At 37.9% G+C, this 26,249-nt stretch overlaps 1 protein-coding gene and 1 long non-coding RNA gene across 3 annotated transcripts in view; one reads left to right on the top strand and one right to left on the bottom strand.

Moving 5' to 3' along the window:
* The window catches only part of LOC130709234 (uncharacterized), a 39,412-nt gene extending 27,175 nt beyond the window's left edge, over nucleotides 1-12,237 (top strand). For both annotated transcript variants that reach the window (XR_009009745.1, XR_009009744.1), the window contains one exon: nucleotides 12,005-12,237. This is a non-coding gene — a long non-coding RNA (uncharacterized LOC130709234). The remainder of the gene's footprint in view (nucleotides 1-12,004) is intronic.
* Nucleotides 12,238-13,952: 1,715 nt separating this feature from the next.
* The window catches only part of FBXO28 (F-box protein 28), a 30,799-nt gene continuing 18,502 nt past the window's right edge, over nucleotides 13,953-26,249 (bottom strand). The window contains exons 4-5 of the mRNA XM_057557053.1: nucleotides 20,371-20,566; nucleotides 13,953-18,629 (exon numbers count right to left, since the gene is read on the bottom strand). Of these exons, the coding sequence (XP_057413036.1) occupies nucleotides 18,235-18,629; nucleotides 20,371-20,566 (591 nt within the window). The 3' untranslated portion in view covers nucleotides 13,953-18,234. The remainder of the gene's footprint in view (nucleotides 18,630-20,370; nucleotides 20,567-26,249) is intronic.

Below are 26,249 nucleotides of genomic sequence, written 5' to 3'. Positions count from 1 at the left end.
TGCCCTGCAAACTGGCTCATCTGTACCATTTTTCTAGGTTCCACATACATGCATTAATATACGATATTTGTTTTTCTCTTTCTGACTTACTTCACTCTGTATGACAGTCTCTAGATCCATCCACGTCTCAACAAATGACTCAATTTCGTTCCTTTTTATGGCTGAGTAATATTCCATTGTATATATGTACCACAACTTCTTTATCCATTCGTCTGTTGATGGGCGTTTAGGTTGCTTCCATGACCTGGCTATTGTAAATAGTGCTGCAATGAACATTCGGGTGCATGTGTCTTTTTGAATTATGGTTTTCTCTGGGTATATGCCCAGTAGTGGGATTGCTGGGTCATATGGTAATTCTATTTTTAGTTTTTTAAGGAACCTCCATATTGTTCTCCATAGTGGCTGTATCAATTTACATTCCCACCAACAGTGCAAGAGGGTTCCCTTTTCTCCACACCCTCTCCAGCATAAATTAATTTTTTTAATAAATAAATAACAACGAAATTCCACCACACATTCACTATAATGGCTAAAAAATTTTTAAACTAGCAATACTAAACGTTGATGAGGATGCAAAAAAAACTGGAATGCTCATACATTCCTGATGAGAATGTAAAATGATACATTTTGGCATTTCTTATAAAGTTAAACATACACTTGCCATATGACTCAGACATTCCACTCCTAGGTATTTCCCCTAGAGAAATGAAAACATGTTAATGCAAAGACTTGTCCGTGACTGTTCATAGCAGATTTATTTATAATAGCTGTGACTGTTCATAGCAGATTTATTTATAATAGCTCAAAACTAGAAACAATCTACATATCTGTCACTAGGTGACAGGATAAACAAGTCTGGTATATTTATATGGTAGAATACTACTTAGCAATAAAAAGGAACAAATTACTGACACATGCATCAACATGCACAGATCTCAGAAATATTATGTTGTGTGAAGGAAACCTCACTCAAAAGACTATATCATATATGATTCCTTTTATATGAAACTCTGGAAAAGACAAATCAGATCAGTGGTTGTCTGGGGCTTGTGTTGGGATGGGAATCAACTAGGAAGGATCAAAGCAAATATTTTGCTGTGGTGAAAAGTTCTATATCTCAGTTGTGGTGGTGGTTACATGAGTATACACATTTGTCAAAACTTAAAGAACTGTACACTTAAAATTGATACATTTCATTGCATTTAATGTATTCCTCAATAAAGTTAATTTAAAAAATGATGGCTAATGCAATCATCAGTTCTTTAAAGTCCTTTATTTTCCCACTACCTACTTCCCTTTCAGCATCATTGATGTCATATGTTCCAAAATTCAGTTATAGCATAGGTATACTATTTTCAAAAAAAGAAACATAACTTATAAGATTTAAAATTTTGTTAATTTAATTTTTGAATTGGTGATACATTTCCATGGTTCAAAAATAGAAAAATATACAAACAAGTTTCTTGGGATAATCTCACGTAGATTCCTGTTCCCCATAGCAAAGCTGCTCAATGCCAATATGTAACCCCTGTTAACTCCTTTGCTATTTTTTTTAGAGTTTCTTTATGCATATACATGAAATTAGATCGCAGTATGTTATTTCCTTCTTTTTTATTTTTTACACAAAAGTTGGTATACTATAATACTTGTCAGCACATTGTTTTTTTCCTTAACAATCAATCTTGTAGATCTTTCCCTGTTTGTATATAAAGAATGTTTTTTTCAATTTTTAAATTGTGGTAAAACACACATAACATGAAATGTACCATCTTAACATTTTTAACTGTACAATTCAGTGTTATTAAATACATAAATAGTGTTGTGCAACCATCACCATCATCTACCTTCAGATCCATTTCCAACTTGTAAACCAGAAACTCTGTACCTGTTAAACCGTAGCTTCAAGTTCCCTCTTCCCCAACCCCTCACAACCACCATTCCACTTTTCATCTCTATGACTTTGACTATTTTAAGTACCTCAACAAAGTGGAATCATACAGTTTTTGGTTTTTTTATGACTAGCTTATTTTACTTAGCATCATGTCCCCAAAGGTCATCTACATTGTAGCATATGTCAGAATGTCCTTCCTTTTTAAGGCTAATAATATTCCATTTTATGTGTATAACACACTTTGCTTATGCATTCATCCATCAGTGGACACTTGGGTTGCGTCCACATTTTAGCTATTATGTATACTGCTGCTATGAACAGAGGTATGCAAATATCTCTTTGAGACCTTGCTTCCATTTCTACTGGGTATTCACCTGGAAGTGGAATTGCTGAATCAAATGGTAATTCTACTTTTAACTTTTTGGGGAACCACCATATTGTTCTTTACAGCAGCTGTACCATTTTACATTCCCACCAACAGTGCACAGTTCCAATTTCTCTACATCCTTGCCAATACTTGCTGTTTTCTGTATTAGAAATGTTTTTAAAATTATATACTAGCCATCCTAATATGAGGTGTGTGGTGAGGTGGTATCTCATTGTAGCTTTGATCTGCATTTCTCTAATGATTAGTGATGTTGAGCATCATTTCATGTGCTTCTTGGCCATTTATTCATCTTCTTTGGAGAAATGTCTATTCAAGTCCTTTGCCCATTTTTGAATAGGGTAGTTTGTTTCTTTTTTTTGTTTGATTTTTAGGAATTCTTTATATGTTCTGGATATTAACACGTTATCAGATACATGATTTGCAAATATTTTCTTCCATTCTGTGGGTTGCCATTATACTCTGTTGATAGTGTCTTTTGATCCACAAAATTTAAAAATTTTCATGAAGTCCCATTTATCCACTTTTTCTTTTATGACCTGTGCCTTTGGTGTCACATCCAAGAAATCATTGCCAAGTCCAATGTCATGAAGTTTTGTCTCAATTTCTTCTAAGAGTTTCAGGTCTGACATTAAGGTCATGGATTCATTTTGAGTGACTTTTTGTATATGGTATTAGGGAAGAATCCAATTTTGTTCTTTTGCATGTGGATATCCAGCTTTCCTAGCATCATTTGTTGAAGAGCCTTTGAATGGTTTTTGCACTTTTGTCAAAAATCATTGATTTTATATGCAAGTGTTTATTTTTGGATTCTCTATTCCATTCCATTATCTATATGTCTGTCTTTATGCCAGTACCACACTGTTTCGATTACTGTAACTTTGTAGTAAGATTTGAAATCAGGAAGTGTGAGTCCTCCAGCTTTGCTCTTCTTTTTCAAGATTGTTTTTAGCTATTTGGGGTCTCTTGAAAATTCATATGAATTTTAGGATGGATTTTTCTATTTTTGCAAAAAATTTCATTGGGATTTTGATAGGGGTTGCATTAAATCTGTAGATCACTTTTGGTAGTATTGACATAGTAACACTGTGAAGTCTTCCAGCCCATGAACTCAGAATGAATTCCAATATTTACATCTTCTTTACTTTTTTCATCAGTATTTTGTAGTTTTCACTGTACAAGTCTTTCACCTCCTTGGTTAATTAAGTTAATCCCTAAGTATTTTATTCACTTTGTCACTGTTATAAGTGGAATTGTTTTCTTAATTTCCTTTTCAGATAGTTCATTGTTAGTGTATAGAAATGCAACTGATTTTTATGTGTTGACTTTGAATCCTGCTACTTTGCTAAATTTGTCTATTAGTTCTAACAGTTTGTGTGTGTGTGTGTGTGTGTGTGATCTTATGGTTTCCTATATGTAAGATCATATCATACATGAACAGAGACAATTTTACTTTTACCTTTCCAATTTTGATGCCTTTTATTTCTTTTTTCTAGCCTAATTTCTCCAGCTAGGACCTCCAGCACTATGTTGAGTAGAAGTGGTGAAATTCTTGTTCCTTGCCTTGTTCCTGATCTTAGATGGAAAGTTTTCATTCTTTCACCATTGAATATGATGTTTGCTGTGAATTTTTCATATGTGACTTCTATTATGATGAGGTAGTTTCCTTCTATTTCGAGTTTGTTGAGTGTTTTATCATGAAATGGTGTTGAATTTTGTCAAATGCTTTTTCTGTGTCAGGTGAGATTATTATGTGTTACTTTCCCCTTCATTCTGTTAATGCAGTGTATTATTGAACCATCCTTGCATTCCAGGAATAAATCCCACTCAGTCATCGTGTATAAGCATTTAATATGCTGCTGAATTCAGTTTGCTAGTATTTTGTTGAGGATTTTTGCATCAATGTTTATAAGGAATATTGGGCTGTAATTTTCTTTTCTTCTTAAGTCTTTACCTGGCTTTGGTATCAGGGTAATTCTGGCCTCACAGAATGAAATGAGGAGTGCTCCCTCCTCTTCAATTTTTTTGCAAAAGTTTGACAAGAATTGGTAATAGCTCTTCTTTAAATGTTGGTATAATTCACTGGTGAAGCCATCACACCTAGGGCCTTTCTTTTTGGGAGATTTTTGATTGCTAATTCAATCTCCTTACTAGTTATAGGTCTATTCACATTTTCTAATTTTTGGGTGTGATTTAGTCTTGGTAACTTTTGTGTTTCTAGGAATTTGTTTGTTTCATCTAGGTTATCCAATTTGTTGGCACATGATTGCTCATAGTACTCTCTTATAAATAATCCTCTTTATTTCTGTAGATTTGTAGTAATGTCTCTACTTTCATTTCTGGTTTTAATAATTTAATTCTTCTCTCTTTTTTCCTTCATCTCTCTGACTAAATGTTTTTAAATATTACTGACCTTTTTGAAGTACCAACTTTTTTTTTTCATTGATTTTCTCTATTGTTTTTCTAGTCTCTATTTCATTTATCTCTAATCTTTATTTCCTTCCTTCTGGTAGATTTGGGTTTAATTCTTCTTTTTCTAATTCCTTAAGTTGTAAAGTTAGGTTGTTCATTTGAGATCTTTCTTGTTTTTTAATGCAAGCTATAAATTTCCCCCTTAGTACCACTTTCATTGTTTTCCATAGTTTTGGTATGTTTTGTTTTCATTTTTATTAGTCTCTAAGTATTTTCTAATTTCTCTTGTGATTTCTTCTTTAATCCATTGGTTGTTTTAGAGTATGTTGTTTAATTTCCATAATTTTTTGAATTTTCTACTTTCCTTCTGTTATTGATTTTTAACTTCATCTTATTGTGGTGGAAGAAAATACTTTGTGTAATCTATTTTTTAAAATCTTTTGAGACTTAATTTGTGGCCTCAAATATGGTCTATCTTGGAAAAGACTTGAGAATGATGTGTATTGAGCAGAATGTGTATTCTGTTATTGGTGGATAGAGTGTTTTGTATAAGTCTGTTAGATCCAGTTGGTCTGTTGTGTTGTTTAAGTTCTTTATTTCTTTACTTACCTTCTGTCTGATTGTTCTATCCACTATTGTAAGTGCAGTATTGTTGTCTCCAGCTATTCTTTTTTTTTTTTGAAAGAGTCAGGAAGTTTAATCAATGAAGTATTATACTGGCAACCTTTTTTTTTTTAATTTATTTTATTTATGGCTGTGTTGGGTCTTCGTTTCTGTGCGAGGGCTTTCTCTAGTTGTGGCAAGAGGGGGCCACTCTTCATCGTGGTGCGCGGGCCTCTCACTATCACGGCCTCTCTTGTTGCGGAGCACAGGCTCCAGACGTGCAGGCTCAGTACTTGTGGCTCATGGGCCTAGCTGCTCTGCAGCATGTGAGATCTTCCCAGACCAGGGCTCGAACCCATGTCCCCTGCATTAGCAGGCAGATTCTCAACCCCTGCGCCACCAGGGAAGCCCCTCCAGCTATTCTTGTAGAACAATTTGTCAACCTTTAAAACAAAAAGGCAAACTTTTTAGCCAGTAGAGTCAAGTTTATTCAGAAATAGCAGAGGGATTGCAACTGGGGACATGCAAACTATGGTGAACCATAGGCAACCAGAGAACAAAGAAGAGAAGCCGAGGAAAGTGGGGAGTTGGGAGGGTTTTGTTTTTTATTTTTAATTTTATTTTTTTGGGCACACCACGTGGCATGTGGGGATCTTAGTTCCCTGACCAGGGATTGAACCCGTGCCCCCTGCAGTGCAAGTGTGGAGTCTTAACCACTGGACTGCCAGGGAAGTCCCCATGGGAGGGGTTGTTTTGAACAAAAGTCCACTGCAGGAAAGTTCAGGGAGTGGTGGTTTCTCATTGGCTGAGTTATTGCTGGGCGAGGAGAAAATCTTCTTTCTGATGTGGTAGTAAACTTCTTCCTGTCCAAGAGTGTAAAGTAAGCTGTGACAAATGGTATGTTCATGAGAGCTCCCATTCAGGGCTTCCTGACTCCATTTAAAATAAGGTTTCCCTTTATTAATTTTCACATATCTGTTTCTCCTTTCAATTATCTCAGTTTTTGCTTCATATATTTTAATGGTCTGTCATTAGGTGTGTAAATGTTTATAATTGTTATACCTTCTTACTGTATTGAAACCTTAGCTAATTTATAATGTCCTTTATCTATTGTAAACTTTTTTGATTTTAAGGCTATTTTGTCTGATATTAGAATAGCCACCCCTGCTCTCTTTTGGTTACTATTTGCATGGAATATACTTTTGCACCCTTTGAATTTCAACCTATTTGTGTCTTTGCATCAGAATTGTCTTATGGACAGTGGATAGTTGGATCATGTGTTTTAATCCATTCTGCAAATCTCTGTCTTTTGATTACAGAGTTTAACCCATTTACATGTAAAATAATTACAGATAAGGAGGGACTTACTTTTGTCATTTTTCTAGCTGTTAACTTCACACTTTTTCTTTTGTGTTTAGTCAGTTTTTTTGTAGTGAAATGTTTAATTCCTTTCTCATTTCCTTTTGTGTATATTCTGTAGGGTTTTTTTGGTGTTTACCATGATTAAATTTAACAGCCTAAATTTATAATACTCTAAGTTGAATTTATGCCTGCCTAACTTCAATAACATACAAAATTTCTGCTCCTTCACAGCTCCATCCCTTTCCCTGTCAGTTGTTGATGTCACAGAATTACCTCTTTATATTTACAGTGTGTGCCCCCAAACATAAACTAATAATTTTTTAAAATGCATTAGTTGCTTAAATTATGTGGAAAACAAGATTTTTGAATTATAAACCAAACTTACAGTAATAATAGCTTTAAAACTAGTGATTTTTTAAATTTAATTTTTATTTTATATTGGGGTATGATTGATTTACAATGTCGTGGTAGTTTCAGGTGTACAGCAAAGTGATTTGGTTATACACATACATATATCCATTCTTTTCCAGAATCTTTCCCATATAGGTTATTACAGAATATTGAGTAGAGTTCCCTGTGCTATATGGTAGGTCCTTGTTGATTATTTTATATATGGTAGTGTGTATACATTAATCCTTAACTCTTAATTTATCCCATCCCCCCCCCACCTTTCCCCTTTGGTAACCGCAAGTTTGTTTTCAAAGTCTGTGATAGACTAGTGATTTTTTTCTTAATGTATTAATCTTGTCATTTATGTGGAAAACTGTGCACTTACAAATCAGTGTTACAGTAGCACTAGCTTTTATAATTGCACATGTATTTAATTTTATTGAGATCTTTATTTCTGCATATAGCTTAGAGTTAATGTCTGGTGTCCTTTCATTTAATCTTGTAAGACTCCCTTGAGCATTTCTTGCAGGGCAGATCTAGTGGAAACACAACCCCTCAGCTTTTCTTTTCTTTTTTTTTAAAATCTGGTAGTGTCTTAATTTCTCCCTCACTTTTGAAGGACAGTTTTGCCAGATACAGGATTCTTGGTTGACAGTGTTTTCTTTTAGCACTTTGAATATATTGACCCACTGCCTTCTGGCCTCCAAAGTTTCTGATGAGAAATCTGCTTATAACCTTATTGAGGATACCTTGTATGTAATGATTTACTTCTCCCTTGTATGATTTCAACGTTCTCTCTTTGTGTTTGGTTTTTGAAAGTTTGATTATATGTGTCTCAGCATGGGTCTATTTGAGTACATCTTACTTGGAGTTTATTGAGCTTCTTGGATGTTTATATTCACGTCTTTCATAAAATTTAGGAAGTTTGCAACCATAATTTCTTCAAATATTCTCTTTGCTCTTTTCTCTCTTCTCCTTCTGGGACTCCCGCAATGTATTTTTTGGCCTATTTTTGGTGTCCCACAGATCTTTTAGTTTCTGTTCATTTCTTCAATCTTTTTCTTTCTGTTCCTCAGACTTAATAATTTCCTTGTCCTATTTCTGTTTCCTAATTCTTTCTTCTGCCTGCTCAAATCTGCCTTCTAGTAAATTTTTTTATTCAGTTATTTACTTTTCAGGTCCAAAATTTATTTTTCTTTTTAGGTTTTCTATCTCTTTATTGATATTTCCATTTTGTTCATACATCATTTTCTTCATTTTCTCCATATCTCCCTTTAGTTCTTTGAGCATCTTTTAAAAAGTTATCTTAAAATATGTCTAGTATATCTGTCATTAGTCCTTTTTTTTTTCATATTTTCCATTGCAATTTTTAATGACCCAAGGGTGGAGTGTGAAGGAAAAACATTCTTAATTTTTATTTTTATATATATATATATATATATATATATACACATAGATATATATTTGGCTGTGTTCGGTCTTCGTTTCTGTGTGAGGGCTTTCTCTAGTTGCAGCAAGCGGGGGCCACTCTTCATCGTGGTGCGTGGGCCTCTCACCATCGCGGCCTCTCCCGTTGCGGAGCACAGGCTCCAGACGCACAGGCTCAGTAGTTGTGGCTCACGGGTCCAGTTGCTCCATGGCATGTGGGATCTTCCCAGACCAAGGCTCGAACCCGTGTCCCCTGCATTGGCAGGCAGATTCTCAACCGCTGCGCCACCAGGGAAGCCCCATTAGTCCGTTTTAAGGGATAGTTTCTGTTGATTTATATTTTCCCCTTTAATGGGCCATCCTTTTCTGTTTCTTTGTATGCCTTGTGATTTTGTTGTTGTTGTTGTTGTTATTGAAAACTAGATATTTAAATCTAATAATGTGGTAACTCCGGGAATCATATTCTCCTGCATGCCCAGGATTTGCTGGGTTTTGGTAATTGTTTTTGTATATTTATTTATTTTAATTGTTGTAGGCTGTCTCTGTGCTGAGGGTCTGCCTGAGGTGTAAACTTAATGTCCTCTCAGGTCTTTATTTGAGACTTTCCCTCAGCATACCTGGTCACTTTCTAATTTTCCCAGTACATAAAGTGGTTGTTGAATGTCCTCGTCTTTAATGTCTGGCTCCCAGACATTAAAAAAGAGAAAGATGGGGCTTCCCTGGTGGCGCAGTGGTTGAGAATCTGCCTGCCAATGCAGGGGACACGGGTTCGAGCCCTGGTCTGGGAAGATCCCACATGCCACGGAGCAACTGGGCCCGTGAGCCACAATTACTGAGCCTGCGCGTTTGGAGCCTGTGCTCTGCAACAAGAGAGGCCGCGATGGTGAGAGGCCCGCGCGCCGCGATGAAGAGTGGTCCCCACTTGCCACAACTAGAGCAAGCCCTCGCACAGAAACGAAGACCCAACACAGCCATAAATAAATAAATAAAAGAACGTGAATTTCTTAAAAAAAGAGAAAGATGAAGGGGTGGTGGTGGAAAGGGTGCTGGCTCTTTAAATCTCCTAGAAGGCGGTGGGAGAGCTGGTGGGAGAGAGGTTCGCAACAATGGAAGGAGCTACAACAGTGGCTTCCTGCAATCTTTGTCTGCACCTCTGTGATCAGAAGCAGCGATCAGTGATCAGAGCACAGATCCCAAATATTTGGGGGACAGGGTCCTTTTAGCCCATCATGGGTGGGGGATGGGTGGCTGGCTGCTCCTGTGCTAGGACCCGAAGTTGACCCAAATTAACCACAAGTCTTTCCTTGGAAGCGCAAGTCTTCAATAGACCCCAGAGTTCCAAAATAATTACATCAGACAGATCCTGCCAGTGTAATTGTTGTCTAAGTGGGGAGACAGATTCCTGGTTCTTCCTACTCCACCACCTTCCCTGAATCCTTTGGACTTTTGTATCAACTCTCTGAGGTAGGAAGTATTTTACAGATGATGAAACTGAGCCTCAAAGTATTAACTACCCAAGCTGGTATTACATAGCTCATAATTGGTAGAGCTGGGAATAGGCACTCAATTCTGGTTCCATTGCACATATGCTTGACTCTTACTCTGTTGTGTCTTAAGGTGAAGGGAGTGGAGTTCTGAAGAGGCCCCTCTATTCTACCAGGTTCAGGCCGAGGTCATCCCTCCTTATCAGAGCCCTCAGCCCAAGGTGGAGAAGGATGAGCATTTCAAGACTGGTTTCTTAGGACTTCCCTGGTGGTCTGGTGGTTAAGAATCCGCCTTCCAATGCGGAGTTTGATGCCTTGATGGGGAACTAAGATCCCACATGCCATGGGGCATCTAAGCCTGTGTGCCACAACTAGAGAGCCCATGTGCTGCAACTCCTGAGCCTGCACCCACTGGAGCCTGTGTGCCACAACTAGAGAGAAGCCCACGTGCCACAACAAAGAGTTTGCGCCCCGCAACAAAAGATCCTGCGTGCTGCAACTAAGACTTGACACAGCCAAAAATAAAATTAAATAAATAAATATTAAAAAAAAAAAAAAGACTGGTTTCTCTCCTGTGGCTCTCAAGGAAGCACTGCCGGGCAGTGTAAAAAGTCCTGTGAAATATTAAAAATATTGAAAATAAAAGTTTTTAAATATTGAAAATAAATTTCCCGAGGAGGCTAGAAAGCCTGTAATAGCTAATTGTTTTCCGTGCTTAAAAAAAAAAAATTTAGGGCTTCCCTTGTGGCGCAGTGGTTGAGAATCTGCCTGCCAGTGCAGGGGACACGGGTGCGAGCCCTGGTCTGGGATGATCCCACATGCCGCGGAGCAACTGGGCCCATGAGCCACAACTACTGAGCCTGCACATCTGGAGCCTGTGCTCCGCAACAAGAGAGGCCGCAACAGTGAGAGGCCTGCGCACCGTGATGAAGAGTGGCCCCCGCTTGCCACAACTGGAGAAAGCCCTCGCACAGAAACGAAGACCCAACACAGCCATAAAGTAAAAAAAAAAAAAAAAAATGTAAATATGCTTAAAGCAAGGATTGAAAGAAATACATGCAGCCAATGCAATATATCTTCTGTATCTCTATTTCCTTAGTCATATCTATCTACCTGTGTATATTTACCACAGTTTATTATTTATTACCTGCTTACTATGTGCTGAGCACTGTTAACCCCTTGACATTCATTCCTTTATTGTCCTCTTACAAGGAAGGCACAAGCTGCATTTGCTTTGGGAATGGAAAGCAGCTGCTATGGCAGCACCTAGGGTTATAGAAACTGGTTATCTAGAGAGCTAAGGCACTTCTTGTAAGCTTGCTGCAACCCTTCAAAGGAAGAACAAGAATTTTATTATTATTATTTTTTAAAGTTTTGTTTATTTATTTATTTATGGCTGTGTTGGGTCTTCGTTTCTGTGCGAGGGCTTTCTCTAGGTGTGGCAAGCAGGGGCCACTCTTCATCGCGGTGCGCGGGCCTCTCACTATCGCGGCCTCTCTTGTTGCGGAGCACAGGCTCCAGACGCGCAGGCTCAGTAATTGTGGCTCACGGGCCTAGTTGCTCCGCGGCATGTGGGGTCTTCCCAGACCAGGGCTCGAACCCGTGTCCCCTGCATTGGCAGGCAGATTCTCAACCACTGCGCCACCAGGGAAGCCCAGAACAAGCATTTTAGGTCCCCTGCTTCTGCTTCCCCCTCCCCATCTTCTGCTTAGCCTTGAGAAGGCACGGGTTTTCCCTGTGTCCTAAGACAGAAAGCATGCCATAGGTTTTGCATTCCAGGAGCCAATATTACTATTTACATTGCTGCTTCAGATTCCAGGTAGAAACTGACTTTTGTTCAATCTAAAGAACCCAGGGGAAAAAAATCTAAAGAAAACATGAAAGTTGAGAAAGCTCTTTGGTTGAATGTATTTCTATGAACAAAATTTACTGAATTTTGGGAATTTCATCCTTGATTTGTATTTCCTTTCCAGTCATAATTTGTACTTTGTGCTCAAACATCCGCCACTGTTTTTTTCTCCTCACAATTTCCTATAATTTTGCTTTCAGGAAATGACCCACCAAAACCTGAGGAATATAAGCAAGTTGAAACACATTTTCTGGATGAGAATAATAATCTTTAATGGAGTCCGTAAGAATTGTTTCAGGAATTAACATGAGGAGTTCATAAATAAAGAGATATCCTTTTATTTTTAAAGCAACAATATTGATGAAGATTCTTGGTTTCCCAACAATGTGTTTTTTGCATAGCAACTGAACGACCTGAAGGAGATAGGAATAAAGATTTCCACCCTGATCGACCCTCTGAAGACTGGGAGGTACAGCAGCTGTCTTTATTTTTCTAGGTTTCTGTGATATATCTTTTTTAATTTTAAAAAATATTTATTTATTTATTTATGGCTGCGTTGGATCTTCGTTGCTGCGTGCGGGCTTTCTCTAGTTGCGGTGAGCGGGGGCTACTCTTCGTTGCGGAGCGCGGGCTTCTCATTGAGGTGCCGTCTCTTGTTGCGGAGCATGGGCTCTAAGCGCCCGGCCTTCAGTAGTTGTGGCTCGCAGGCTCTAGAGCACAGGCTCAGTAGTTGTGGCGCACGGGCTTAGCTGCTCCACGGCATGTGGGATCTTCCCGGACTAGGGCTCGAACCCGTGTCCCCTGCATTGGCAAGCGGATTCTTTTTTTTTTTTTTTTAAACTTTGGGTTTTTTTATTTATTTATGGCTGTGTTGGGTCTTCGTTTCTGTGCGAGGGCTTTCTCTAGTTGCGGCAAGTGGGGGCCACTCTTCATCGCGGTGCGTGGGCCTCTCATTATCGCGGCCTCTCTTGTTGCGGAGCACAGGCTCCAGACGCGCAGGCTCAGTAGTTGTGGCTCACGGGCCCAGTTGCTCCGCGGCATGTGGGATCTTCCCAGACCAGGCTCGAACCCGTGTCCCCTGCATTGGCAGGCAGACTCTCAACCACTGCGCCACCAGGGAAGCCCGGCAAGCGGATTCTTAACCACTGAGCCACCAGGGAAGTCCCTATGTTTCTGTGATATCTTGATGACTGGAACGCAGTGATGGTGTTGGGGTAACTGATACCACGGCTGTCACCCTCATCTTTCAGCATAAATTCATCTGTGATCTCTTTTCTGACATCTAAGTTGTAAACAAAGTGGGTAAAGTATGTATCAAAGAAGGGTGTGTTCCTCCTCAGAAAATCTCACTTCCAGTAATTCCCTATTAGTTACATCTTTATGAGACAGAGATGAAATTGATTTGTATGATTTTATTGCATTGAAATTTTGAATAGTCTTGGAACTGGAAGGAATTTTGAAAAGCGAACTGGAAGAGAACGAGTATTCTTCCCCAGCAGGACAAGCGAATTGGTGGTCACTACTTTTGTATTGACTGGTAGCCAACATTATAGTAAGGCAACTAGGGATGTGTGCTAGTGGCCTCCAGCTACATCTCTTGCCAGGACTGCCTATTTAAGACTACAGGTTCTTAGAATCCTTAAGAATATTTTCTTTTACCTGTATGCCTAGTGTAAATCCATTGTCAAAGAACTTTAGGACAAAAGTTGCCTCCTTCAAGCCTAGTCTTCATGATTTTAAGCTCTGTATGTTACTCTTAACATGAGTGATTTTTGGCATAGACTGCTTCTGGTGATGTATGAAATGTTCATCTATATATTTATTGAGTTTAAAGAATTAATGTAATCTAGAGTCTCATAGGTCCCAGCTGTTTTAGAATGTAGTAGAGTGTAGCAGAAATACATAAGCTTTGGAGGCAGGTAGGTCTGGGTTCAAATCCCACTTAGGCACTTACTTGTATAACATTGTGGATATGTTGCTTAACCTGAGTTTAACTTCCTTATAAAGAGTAAAACCTGCTTTATAAAGTGGCTATGAGGATTAAACTAACACAATATACTGCTTTAAGAGGTGGTAGCTATTAGCATGGCATTTGTTAGATGAAGAGCTCCATAATCTTTGTGCATGAAATACAAAGAAAACAAGTAACACTGGTAACAACACATTTATTTACGTACCCTGTTGTGTGCCCAGGAGGTGTTTTTCACTTTCCAGTAATTGAATTAGGTTATAACAATTAAAATTCCAGAAAGTAAACTATTGTAATTTACTGTTGCTCATGACCGTAAGTAAACAGACATGGTACCACATAAAGTAATTTTAAACACGTCTAAACTTTTGGTATAGCTTTGATGTATACTTTGGCGATGGACCTAATAGATTACCAATATGCTTGTAAATCCCATGGTTCTCTTCAGACACAACAGGAAAAATTTCAATTTAATGTTTCAATTTCAGAAATTTAACAAAGATTCTTAGGAAGCTGGAAAAGGCCATTACTTAAGCCTATAGTGTTTACCACAAATATAAATGTATTGCTATTAAAAATAAAATCATGGTAGGCAGCAGTCAACTAATTGCTAATTTCATTTTGTAGATTATATAGTATTTCTTGAAAATAATTCACCTCAGATGGCAGGCTATAGAAGTTTGTTATTTTAAAGTAGTTCTTTACTCATTAACTTTTTGAGGACTAGTTAAAGGAATTCCGATCCCAAGTCAAATCATTGAATGGCCTATCAAATTGTATTTTACACTAGAAACAGCCATTTCCAAGAGACTGCATCACACATGGCATTTCCTTTGAGAACGCCTTTATCCCTGGCTTCAAATCTTACTTACAGCATATGATTATTTTTAGAAGGTTTGGTAAGTGTTAAAAAATGGGTACTCATTTTGCTAGAGCAGGATATAAGAATGTGCTGATCACCGAGTATGAGATTTTACATTACATTAAATTAAAATTATATACTGTTGGAAATAGACAAGATAGGGAGTTCCTAGATCCTAGAAAATATTATGGCTAAGGAAATAGAGAACTCAAAAGAGGAATCTACCTCCAAGAAACTACTTCAGTATAGTAAAATAGAATTAAGTGCCCTGTCTTAAGAAAAAATTTGTTAGTAATAAGGAACTGGGACATCATACATTGTTTCTTTGGAGATTAAAGTGCAGGCTATGAAATGGCATATAAAATAACGCATAAAATAGTGCAATCTTAAGGTGCCATTATTTTTATTACACATAGCCTATGTTCATATGTCCATTTTCGCTCAAAAATCCAGCTGTAGTGACACCTTTTAGCTTATTTATTTAGGCATTACTTATACTCTGTTCTACCCACCTTAGGGGCTACATAGAATATTTTAACATTTTAACAAGTAGAATAATAGCGCATACATTTGAAACTACTAAATAGGGATTAAGGCAAGCCCCTGTAAAGTTCAGTACTCCAAAAACACGTTTTACAAAAAAAAAGTTGCTTCCAAAACCAGTGGCTTTAGACCTGATGGCACCCCAAGTTTTTAAAACAGTATGATTACTCTGATCACATTTGTGTTTGCCCCATCATTTCCAGGCTCTGTACATCAAGAGGAGCTCAAAACAAACAGACAAAAAAAACAGGTTCTATATCCTCATGTTCTAAAATAATACATAATTCAGAGTATGTGAAAACCAAGCCAAGTCCACGTGGGAGATAAGGTGAGAATCCAGTTGGGGGTGAGGAGACAGTCCTCTCCATTTCTTACATAGGCCCTTCCACATCGTATCTGTTTGTAGTATTGTACCATAATCAATTTGTAAGTGGGATGACTTATTAGAGAAGTCTCCTCTGAAACACAGCCAAGGAAGATGACAGGAATACTTTATAAAATGTTGTTCTAGGACAACACAATATTAACATACAGCATTTAAATTACCGACCTATAATCCAGGGCAGGATGGTTTCTCTCTTGGGAGGCTAATTTACAATTTTCCTGTAACATATGTCAGTTTTAGGTGAAGGAAATATTTTGTGATTTGTTGAAACTTGAATACCGTTATACTACCCAAATGCAAGTATAACAGCTATCAAATGGGCCAAGGCAACATCCTAACATGTTCTAGCTAGTTAAGATTTAAGACTTAAAACAAACTGAACTGTAGTGCTTTATCTCCTACTGTTATGCCACATTTGTGCATTAACAAGTGCAACTCATTAACCTTATGGGCAGATGACTACAAGTGTATACTGTAGAAATTTGGACTTTGAAACAGAAAATCTATGTTTTAATAGTGAGTGCTTATTATAGAAGCCAAATACTCATGTTAACTAAGACTATAGATACATTTATGGTGTCCAGATGTAGTTTAAAAAGAGACCCAGGGAACTTTAAATAATAAACAACTATTAAAAAGATCATCTGAGGTTATATCCCTTTGTAAGCCTGTAAACATGTACTCTGTTACTTAAAAGTCTTCCTATTACCAAGAAAGCAGACAATTAAAGGCCATGAGTATTCCAGTAGGCCTCCTCCAAAGTTGACAATATGGCTAAATCCTATGATTAAACAAATAAGACCTGCTGAGAAAATGAGTTCCAGACAGGGACTTTTATGGATGACCTTGGCTGACAAATGTTTTTTGGAAATTGTTTATTTTAAAATTACCTTCCCAACAAACCATGAAACACTTGGATGTTATTTTATGGTTTTTCATTGAAAACATACTACATTGTAAATGGAGTTTCAAAGATAGACAAAGAATTGATCAAAATCTAAGGACAATATTATGTAAGGACAATGTTAAAAATTGATAAGAAAAAGTTTCATTTGGTGAGGTTAATCTCAAGGATGCATAACCATGTCATGTTGGACAGATAAAAAAAGGTAGTGACCTTGTGCTTTTATTCAACTAAGGTACATACCGAAACCTTAGGTTTTATACAGGTGTCAAATTCCCACCTGGAAAGGGATAGTATTCTACACTACACCTAAGTTTACCTTAAATAACTGAAGCCCAAGGCAACAGTTGTTTAAAAGAACTTAACAGGCAAATAATGACTACATAATTTAGTACATTAAAATAAAACTAGGACAGTAATAGTTGACTGTTTCAAAAATATACAACTGGGGAAAGTAACCACTGTACACAATTTGGAGGTTGTTAAAGTGACCACTTAGAAGGTTGAACAGTGCAAGACATGCTTTTCCAGTTACAAGCTCAAAACAGGAGTGCAAACGAAATTAAAGCTTTTGTTTAAAGTTGCAGGATAAGGAAAGCTTGAAATTAATATTAAAAAGCTTCCCTCAGGTCATTCCCCAGAAATGAAACGATCAAAATGCTTTTTCATGGTATAATTTTCTTCACTGAACTTTCTTTCAATGGCAAAACTGCATCCCACAGGTTGGGTTCCCTACTTATACCACTGGTCATGACCACATTTGATCAATGAGCGTACACAGTGGTGAGTAAGTAAGGAAGAGTACTAGTTGCCTGAAGTCTGACATCAATGTAAAGAATTTGGGGTTCTGCCTTAGCCAGTGTACCTGAACCCTAGAGAGAATAGATAAAGCAATGGGCTTTAATACTCTCTTATTCTTGTAAAACTGGAGGACAAATGGACATACAAATACCACCCCGCCCCCAGGGGCAAGCTGTTGCGATGGAAGAGGTTAAGCGCTTAAATGAACTAAGACGCTGCTCTAAAAAGTGGAGAAGCATAGAGGTTCAAGATAAATACCAGTGCAAGAGCTTTTTAAGTGAGTTGACTAGGCAATGCATGCATCCATCCATGCAAATGTAGGACATGGCCCCAAAAGTGAACCGAAAACATGTATATAACAACTGGGTAAGTCCCTTGCCAGTAGTTTATAAAAATATATAGTCAATACTGTAGAGGCCCCTTCTACAGCCAATACTATGGAAGTCCGTTTTAGTTACCCATTACTTCAATACCAAAAAGCATTTACTACTTTTCAGACATTCCAGACAAAGGTCACTTATAACAAAAAGTCAACTTTTTTTTTAAAAACAAGATACTGTCCATTTAAAAAGTAGGTCTTTTCTTTCAAGTGAACAGGACATTTTATGTATTAAACTTAACTTCTAGTCTGTCGAGACTGGTTTAAGATCCTTATGTAATGTGCATATATGCAGAAACAAATAAACTTGCTTTAAACATTATCTGCACAGAAATAAAGTTAACTTCTCAAAACAGGATAGGATAGGTCTGGTTAGTACAAATCTATTGCAAAATAAAAGGATTCTGTGCATCAGTTCAACCAGGAGAAGCGGGAAAAGACTGTCCCAAACCATGAGAGTTCAAGTTTACGTTGTGTTCTGAAAGCCTAGAGCTAAGGGACACCATGTTGCTCACAGTGTCCTGATATGCAGAACTGCTCAAGCTACGAAGTCAGGTCTTCCTCTGGAGCTAGAAGCACATTCTGGTTTACTTTCTATTCCGGAGACGTTTAGATTTCCTAAGAGAGTCTATGGCTTCTGCGGCCTTTTTGCGTTTCCGAGGAGACTCTTCATTCTGCCCAGACCCTGAGGAGCCTCCTACTGCACTTTCCATTACTTCTCGCAGTTTGCGTTCCAGCTCTGCCAACCGTGCGTTCTGTTCACCTATGATCTGGGTCTGCTCTAGCAGTTTCTGGTCCTGGTCTTGAAGCTGTTTCTGCTGTTCTTGCACTTTGGTGCGAAGCTCAGAAATTTCACGCCTGAGAACAGTCACCCCAGCACCATTTGTCTTAACCTGCTGCTGGAGTTTGGTAACCTCTTGTCTTGAAGGGTTTTGCTTGGAGAAGAGTTGCATTGTTGTCAGGGCTGCAGAAGGTCCTGGAACTGTGGAGAAATAGTTTAAAATGGTCAATCACTTAAAATGTCTCACTACCAGTAATACTTCATTAATTAAACTTACTCAAAAATAGAATATCCTTTATAATATCGCTTCTGATTATTTCTTCTTTGCAATCTACTTGATCTGATGGATTAATCAGACACCGTGTCTTAACTATAAATGAGTCTAAATTCTGATTCTCATGTTCATGTGGCAATATGTGGAATGCAAGCAAATGGAGATGGGCATTTAATGGCATAAACTTGGATTTAAAATATTATAAAGCATTTTTAGGACCTAGTAAGAAAATATAAGTAGTAAAATTAAGAGTAGAATTATTTCACACAAGCAAACATAAACATCTGAGTTAGAAGTACAGACCTATCATGTTCGCAAATCCTCTCTATACTTAGTTATATGCAAAGGCTTCAACGTTAGCCAAACGACAAGGGCACCATCAAAAAGTGGGTTACATCACATGTGATGATCAGGAAGAACTTCTGACATGGTGTAGGAAGGCTTTGGAACTATTCTGTTTTAGGAATAATAGAATGTAACATGGGCATAAAAATCACTATTTTAAACTAATAACCTACTTTTTAAAAACCCTATCTCCTGAAGCTTTTCTAAAAGGACCAGATGGATCCAACCACACCCTAAAACCCATCTTGCTAATTTTCTCCTTATACATTTAAATACTCAGAATATTTTCCTTGGCTGATGCATTCTTCCTTCTCTCTCTGCTTACCTTTAGCCAACTAACAAGGCTCAGATCAATTCTCACCTCTTGTGAAGTCTCAATCAGACCAGCCAACAATGATTTTATCTTCCTTAAGATTCTCTCTGCTACTCATTTGACATTTAAATGGACACTCCTTTAAACTATTTCTCTTGCCTACGATAATTTGAGTCTGGATATGTCTTACCTTATGAAATAATAAGATTCCTGAGAGAAGACACCATGTATTATACTTCATTTTAGTCCCCACAGGACGCAGTACAATGCTGTGCGCATAATAGGTACTCAATAAATAACAGATGTGTTAATGCTGAGATGCTGTAAGCTTTATTATTAAATTACAGACGGCCACTCAGTTACCCCACCGAGTACTCCAGGGAGCTAACTAATCTGAACAAAATATTTTACTAAAAATTTGTTCCCAGATTTAAAATACTTGCAAGAGTTGAAGATATTGAACAATTCATTCTTTCAGTAGATAAGGACACAAATCTCTAGGATCCGACAATGTTCAAAACAGCCCTATGCACCCTGTCTCCTAAAGTAGCAGCCAGATACTCCAGGGGCTGAAATAATTAACTGGTTATTTCCATGAAGAATTTTTTGGGTTTTGTCTGGTATATTTGATTCTGTTATAGGATAATGAATACTAACTAGTCAGAAACATCAAAAAACATTCACATATATATAGCTTTTCACTCAGCAATTTGCTCTAATAAATTTATGCCAAGTTAAAAGTTGTGGATATGTACAAAGATTTAGCCACAAGATTGTTCTTCAGAGTGTAGTTCAAATACTGAAAATCTGGAAACAAATGTGCTTAACAGCAGCAGATCAGCTACATAAATTATGGTCTGTAGCCCAATCTGTCATTAAAAATTATGTTGCAGATACAGTTACAGACCCAGAAAAGTTAAAAATACACAGTTAAGTGGGGGGAAAAAAGCAAGTTACAAATCTATGTATGAACATTATTACAAACTGAACGTATTATAAACAAAAGATACCTGGAGGAGAGCCCATGAGTCTTCCCGATACATCTGATCCTGGTAATTTCCTCTTTAGAATTGGAACAATCTTTTCATCAAAGTATTCCATTGCCATGGAGGAAATATCCCTTAACTCTTGAAGTACTTCATGAGCTCGCTGAGGGGCTCTGGTAGAATTGACATATCTCAACACACGATAAATCTCATCAATCACCTAAAATAATGAGCTCTCATTAGCATTTTAGATTTTTTTTTTTTTTTTTTTAAAGAAAACAGCTAAACAGGGAGCAAAGTGACTGCTTGTTTTGCAATTCCTATAAAGACCTACAGGTGACTTAACTGATATACTGACCACTGATAACATTACCATCTGTAACACATGGCTTTGGGCTTGTTATAATACTTTATACATTTCATATTTATATTTATTTAAGCATCTTTTCTGTACTGTACTGGTGTTACGGAATCAGGATGATTAAAATACAGCTCCTGCCCTGAAGGAAATCAGTGTAACTGGGGAGAGAGATGTGTAAAGAAGTGACGTAAAGAGGGATATACAAATTGCAAAAGAAACTAGAAGACTAAAGTAAGAGATTAGATCTTGTATGCAAGTAGGGGTCAGGGTGGGGGAATTACCCAAACCCATATTCTACTAATCCTCTGAACCTACTTCATTCTAGTCTGAATCTGTTTCCCAAAGCCCCAGGGACTCAGCCTGATTTCCTTCTCTCTTTCACACCGCCACTATGTGCTCTATCCTTGAAGTGTTCTCTTAGACTTGCTGTGGATTGGAATGAGGTCTCCTCAGAGCCCGCTTTCTTGTTATCACCAAAGGGTAGCAAGAGATCCTTTTTCATTTTAATAATAACTGCAATGGGGAAACACAAGGCATACATACTTGGAGAAGAAAGCTGGCAATCCTGATTCCTAATTCTCTTGCTGGAATGGTAACTGAACCTTCCTTAGGCATTCTGCCCTCAGCTTTAATCCCTAAGAGGTCAGCCTTACTTTCTCCTATGGCTTCAGCGTACACCTGAAGATAATAATGCACATCTCTGAAGATCTCCAGTCTGGATGACATCTGTTCCAATGAGTCTTCACCTCACAAGACTTGTGGATTAATCAGCCAAACCATTCTGTCACCGAAATATCTCAAACCACCTTGAATCCCACTCATTTCCACTACTGCATTTACCTAGCTGGTACCCAACTATGGAACAATCTTATAACTGGCCTTTTCTTCTCCTTTATTCAGGCTGCTGAGTACTGCTAGAGAAACATAAAATCTTGCAGAATAGTACCAGGACAAATTACAGTCCTTAACACGTTCTAGACTCTCAGGGCAATGAGATGATCCTTGTCAGTCTAGCATCATGTGTGCTAAATAAACGTCAGCAAAATTAAACTGTTAGGATGTGTCTTTATCGTGAATCAGAGAAGACTTCACAGAAGAGGCCACGTCAGTGGGCCTGGAGAGATGACTAGGAATTGGCTTGGCCTAAGGTGGTGTATATGTAGGCAAATGTAATAAGAGAGGAGATATGCTAGTTTTGAATTACATGGGACATGCAGGTGATACTAGACAGGCAGGCATATCTGGAGATACAGGTTAGGAGATCAGGAGAGAAACTCCAAATGATGAAGAGGCCTCAGTACCCAATGGCGTTAACAGGGACTGACATTGCTAAGGAAGAAGATACAGAATAGGACAGTCAAAGGCAGAATCCTGAGGCACTAGTGGTTAAGTGATACATTTATTTTTGGCATTACTACTAGATTATGGACTCATTCCAAAAGAAAATAACATTTTTTTTCAATAAAAATTTACTGAACTACCATGTTAGGAACTATTATGTATATTTAAAAAAAAAAGAAATGAAGAAAAGAGTACTTTCTCTTGGGCTTACAATTTAATTATGTGAACAAATCCTAACCCGTAAGCATTTACTGGTCAGGAGAGGCTTCTTTGACATATTTAAGGTAAAACTGAATGATGACGAGAACTGGAAGATCTGGGAAGAAAAGCATTTAGGCAGGAATAACAATGGCAATGGCTTCAAGGTCTGAGTCAGTTTGGCTTGTTTAAGTTCAAGGGTTAGAAACATGCAACCTATATCTGTATCTCCAAATAGTAAAAATTTATGGACGCTAGCATAAGCTCAATGCTTTGAAAAAAAAAAAAAACCTAGTATTTATATATGATTACAAAATGGTTAATTACAAAATATATAAGCTGAAGTAGTAATACAGTATCTTTTTAAAAGTACTTCATATTGACGGAGAGTCTGTGTACTAGTGCTAGGATACTAACTGACCCACAGTAGCTCTGTGTTTATCAGTGTTTACATGTGTGTTATAAATCAGTACTGCAACGCTCCAGTATCATTTTATGCTGGCCTCAACGCCCGCATACTCCAGCTCCAGGTACAAAGTAACCATGAGCTCCTCGAACTACATCAAACCCTCGCTCTCTTTTTTGCTCAGGGTTTTTGCACATTATGATCTCTTTTCTGGAATGTTCTCCCTGCATATCTCCCCTACCTTCTCTAGCCCCAAATTTCTTACTCATCCTTGAGGTCTCAGTAACACTTTCTCAGAGTTAGCAGTCTTTTCTGAACCCTCTTTCAGTTTAAATCATGTTAACATCTTCATCAAATCCTTTATTTTACCTTCAGAATACACATTACAAGTTTTAAGTACTACATTTTTCTGTTAATGTCTGTCTTCCTATAATATAGTAAGCTCAATTTAGGAGACCACGCCTAGTTTCACTGTCAGATCCCCACAGTCTAGCAGTGTCTGGCACAGAGCAGATACTCAATAAACGTCTGTTAAATGAGTGATAAAGATGGTCAAATATCATAAATTGCTTAATATTGACACATCTAAATAAAACTGTTTAGGGACAAGCCACAGGGGTAAAGTCAATACAAGAATATGATTTTTAGAGGCCAGATTTTGAATATAAAGGTCACAGTTAACAGAATTTTTATTGAGAGGAATTTTTAAAAAATACGTAATACTTGAGAGAGTATCCACGGCTTTATTAACGGATCTATTTATATTATGTTTATGTACATAAATACTGGTAGACAGAAGAATATTTACAGTATATTTGAGCTAGACTAGAAATGACTGTTATAATGATTCAAGCATGAATAAAACATACATCTTATCCAATGCAAGATGACTTAGTGAAAGACCCATACACAGCAAAGGCTAGCACAAACTGAGTAAATTCAATGTACAAGCAAAGTGCTGTGTGAAAAAAAAGTAGAGAGAAATAAGATCTGTTTGAGAGAACTAATGAAGGACTTGGCAATGAGAAATAAGCAGAACTTCAATGGGGAAGAGAAGTTTGAGCAAGAGAGGAGTGGCCTGAGGAGATGGATGATGTGGATGGCCAGGTGATAGCATAGGAAATCAACATGCATGTAGTGCTACTACGTACCATGCCTTTATTCTAGGTTTTTAAAAGAAATTTATTATGCAGTGAATCCTCTTCCATAACCCTGATTCTTCAGAATTAATTTCATATCAAACTATCCCACAGGGATTACTAATACTAAATCACATCTGTAAACCAATTTGTGAAATAATCTTATCTTTACTGTATTCAGCCTTCTAAATATAGTGTGAAAGCAAGGTATCTCTTTCCATTTGTTCAAGTCTTCCATTAGGAAACAATGTTTTCAAAGCTTACTATATAGAGGTTATTTTAGTTAAATGGACTCATCCACGTTTTCAATAAAATTAAAAATATTTTCTTTCCTCTGTCCAAAAGTTATAAGCAAAGGACAACGTGAAGAAAAAAGGACACAGCATGTTAGAACCAAACTGCTTCTAGCACTCAGTCATCAGTGGCTACAATGGCTTTAGAGGCACATATTAAGAAAGCATAGTATTTACCTGATTTTTAAAATATTTCATTTTCTGAGTAGGTTTAATCACTTTCTGAAAATTACTTTAGCAACAAGAATGTAATGTGTGAGTCTTGTGTCCAGTGTAAAGATCACAGGTTTTAGGAAGGTCACCTAAACTCCTTAATGGCTATTTGTACACCTTTCAAATAATATGCCACATGCCGAATCCTACCCAAGTTTGAAATAATAAAATAATAGTTATGAAAATATTTTTAAGTTTTAAAAAAGTATGTTAAGAAACCAAATGTGAACAACTATCATACTTCTAACACATGCAGTTTACTATATCATGCTTATGTTTAAATTGGCACAGTAATAAATGACATACTATGAATATCATTTAAGTATTTCTACTACTATAGATGAGAGAATTTCTATCTTGTTTAATCTACGGTTTAGCAAACAAAGCTCCTATTAAAATACTGAACCTCATATGTTCTCATTTTCTGTCTTTTTGTTCCACTTGAGATTTCCTTAATTTTCCTTTCCGCCCCTTTTACTTAAAATTGTTTCTTCTGGGCTTCCCTGGTGGCGCAGTGGTTGAGAATCTGCCTGCCAATGCAGGGGACACGGGTTCGAGCCCTGGTCTGGGAGGATCCCACATGCTGCGGAGCAGCTGGGCCGGTGAGCCACAACTACTGAGCCTGCGCGTCTGGAGACTGTGCTCCGCAATAAGAGAGGCCGCGATGGTGAGAGGCCTGCGCACCGCGATGAAAAGTGGCCCCCGCTCACCACAACTAGAGAAAGCCCTAGCACAGAAACGAAGACCCAACACAGCCAAAAATAAATAAATAAGTAAATATTAAAAAAAAAATTGTTTCTTCCATATTTGTAAATATTTCTTTATATGGCATGTGTTTAACTATATATTTTCTTATTTCTCTTAGACTATTAGTCACAGTTTCTTTAAGTTTTATATCCTTGTATTGCTTTCTCAAAGGTGTATATTTCCCCATTTGTTTCATTCTGTGTTTCATATTAGTCTGGCAATTCTCTACTCCTTGCTTATACTTATGAATGGAGCACACAGGGCTTCCCTGGTGGCGCAGTGGTTGGGGGTCTGCCTGCCGGTGCGGGGGTTGCGGGTTCGGGCCCTGGTCTGGGGGGATACCGCGAGCTGAGGGGCGGCTGGGCCCGTGGGCCGCGATTGCTGGGCCTGGGCGTCTGAAGCCTGTGCTCCGCGGCGGGGGGGCCGTGATGGTGGGGGGGCCAGGCGCCACGTTGGGGGGTGGCCCCCGTTTGCCGCGACTGGAGGGGGCCCTTGCGCAGAGGCGGGGACCCAGCATGGCCATAAATGAATAAATAAATAAATTTAAAAAAAAAAAGAAAAAAAAAAAGAATGGAGCACACAAAAAGCTGATCAGAACTCCTAGTTAGCCAAGATGGTGGGAAAGGTGGGGTATAGGGGGATAAGAGCAGGGACCTAAAAAAAAAATCAATGAGAATAGACTGATTTTTCTTTTTTCATTTTAAAGGTTCATGGACTGTATATATTTACTTGGGGACCAGCATAGTGAAAGGAGGAAATGCTTCCAAGTAATAGATATTTTTAAGAATGTCTTCACATTAAAACCAATTTTAAAAGAAACATAAATACAACATTCTGGAAGCATTAGGTAAACTCAAATTGAAGGATATTTATTCCTCAAAATAACTGACCTATGACCTTCAAACATGTGAAGCTCAAGAAACACAAAGTGTAGGGAATTATTTCACATTAAAGAGGATTAACAAGTCCATGTGTAATCCTAGATTGAATTCTGGACTCAGAAATAAGAATAGTTAGGGGGACTTCCCTGGTGGCGTAGTGGTTGGGAATCCACCTGCCAATGGAGGGGACACGGGTTCGATCCCTGGTCTGGGAAGATCCCACATGCCATGGAGCAACTAAGCCCGTGTGCCACAACTACTGAGCCTGCGCTCTAGAGCCCGTAAGCCACAACTACTGAGCTCACGAGCCACAACTACTGAGCC

The sequence above is a fragment of the Balaenoptera acutorostrata genome, chromosome 1 (assembly GCF_949987535.1).
Source record: "Balaenoptera acutorostrata chromosome 1, mBalAcu1.1, whole genome shotgun sequence".
In the NCBI taxonomy this organism is placed as follows: domain Eukaryota; kingdom Metazoa; phylum Chordata; class Mammalia; order Artiodactyla; family Balaenopteridae; genus Balaenoptera; species Balaenoptera acutorostrata.
Note: the sequence above shows the minus strand (reverse complement) of the source record. Positions and strands in the feature narration are given on the sequence as shown.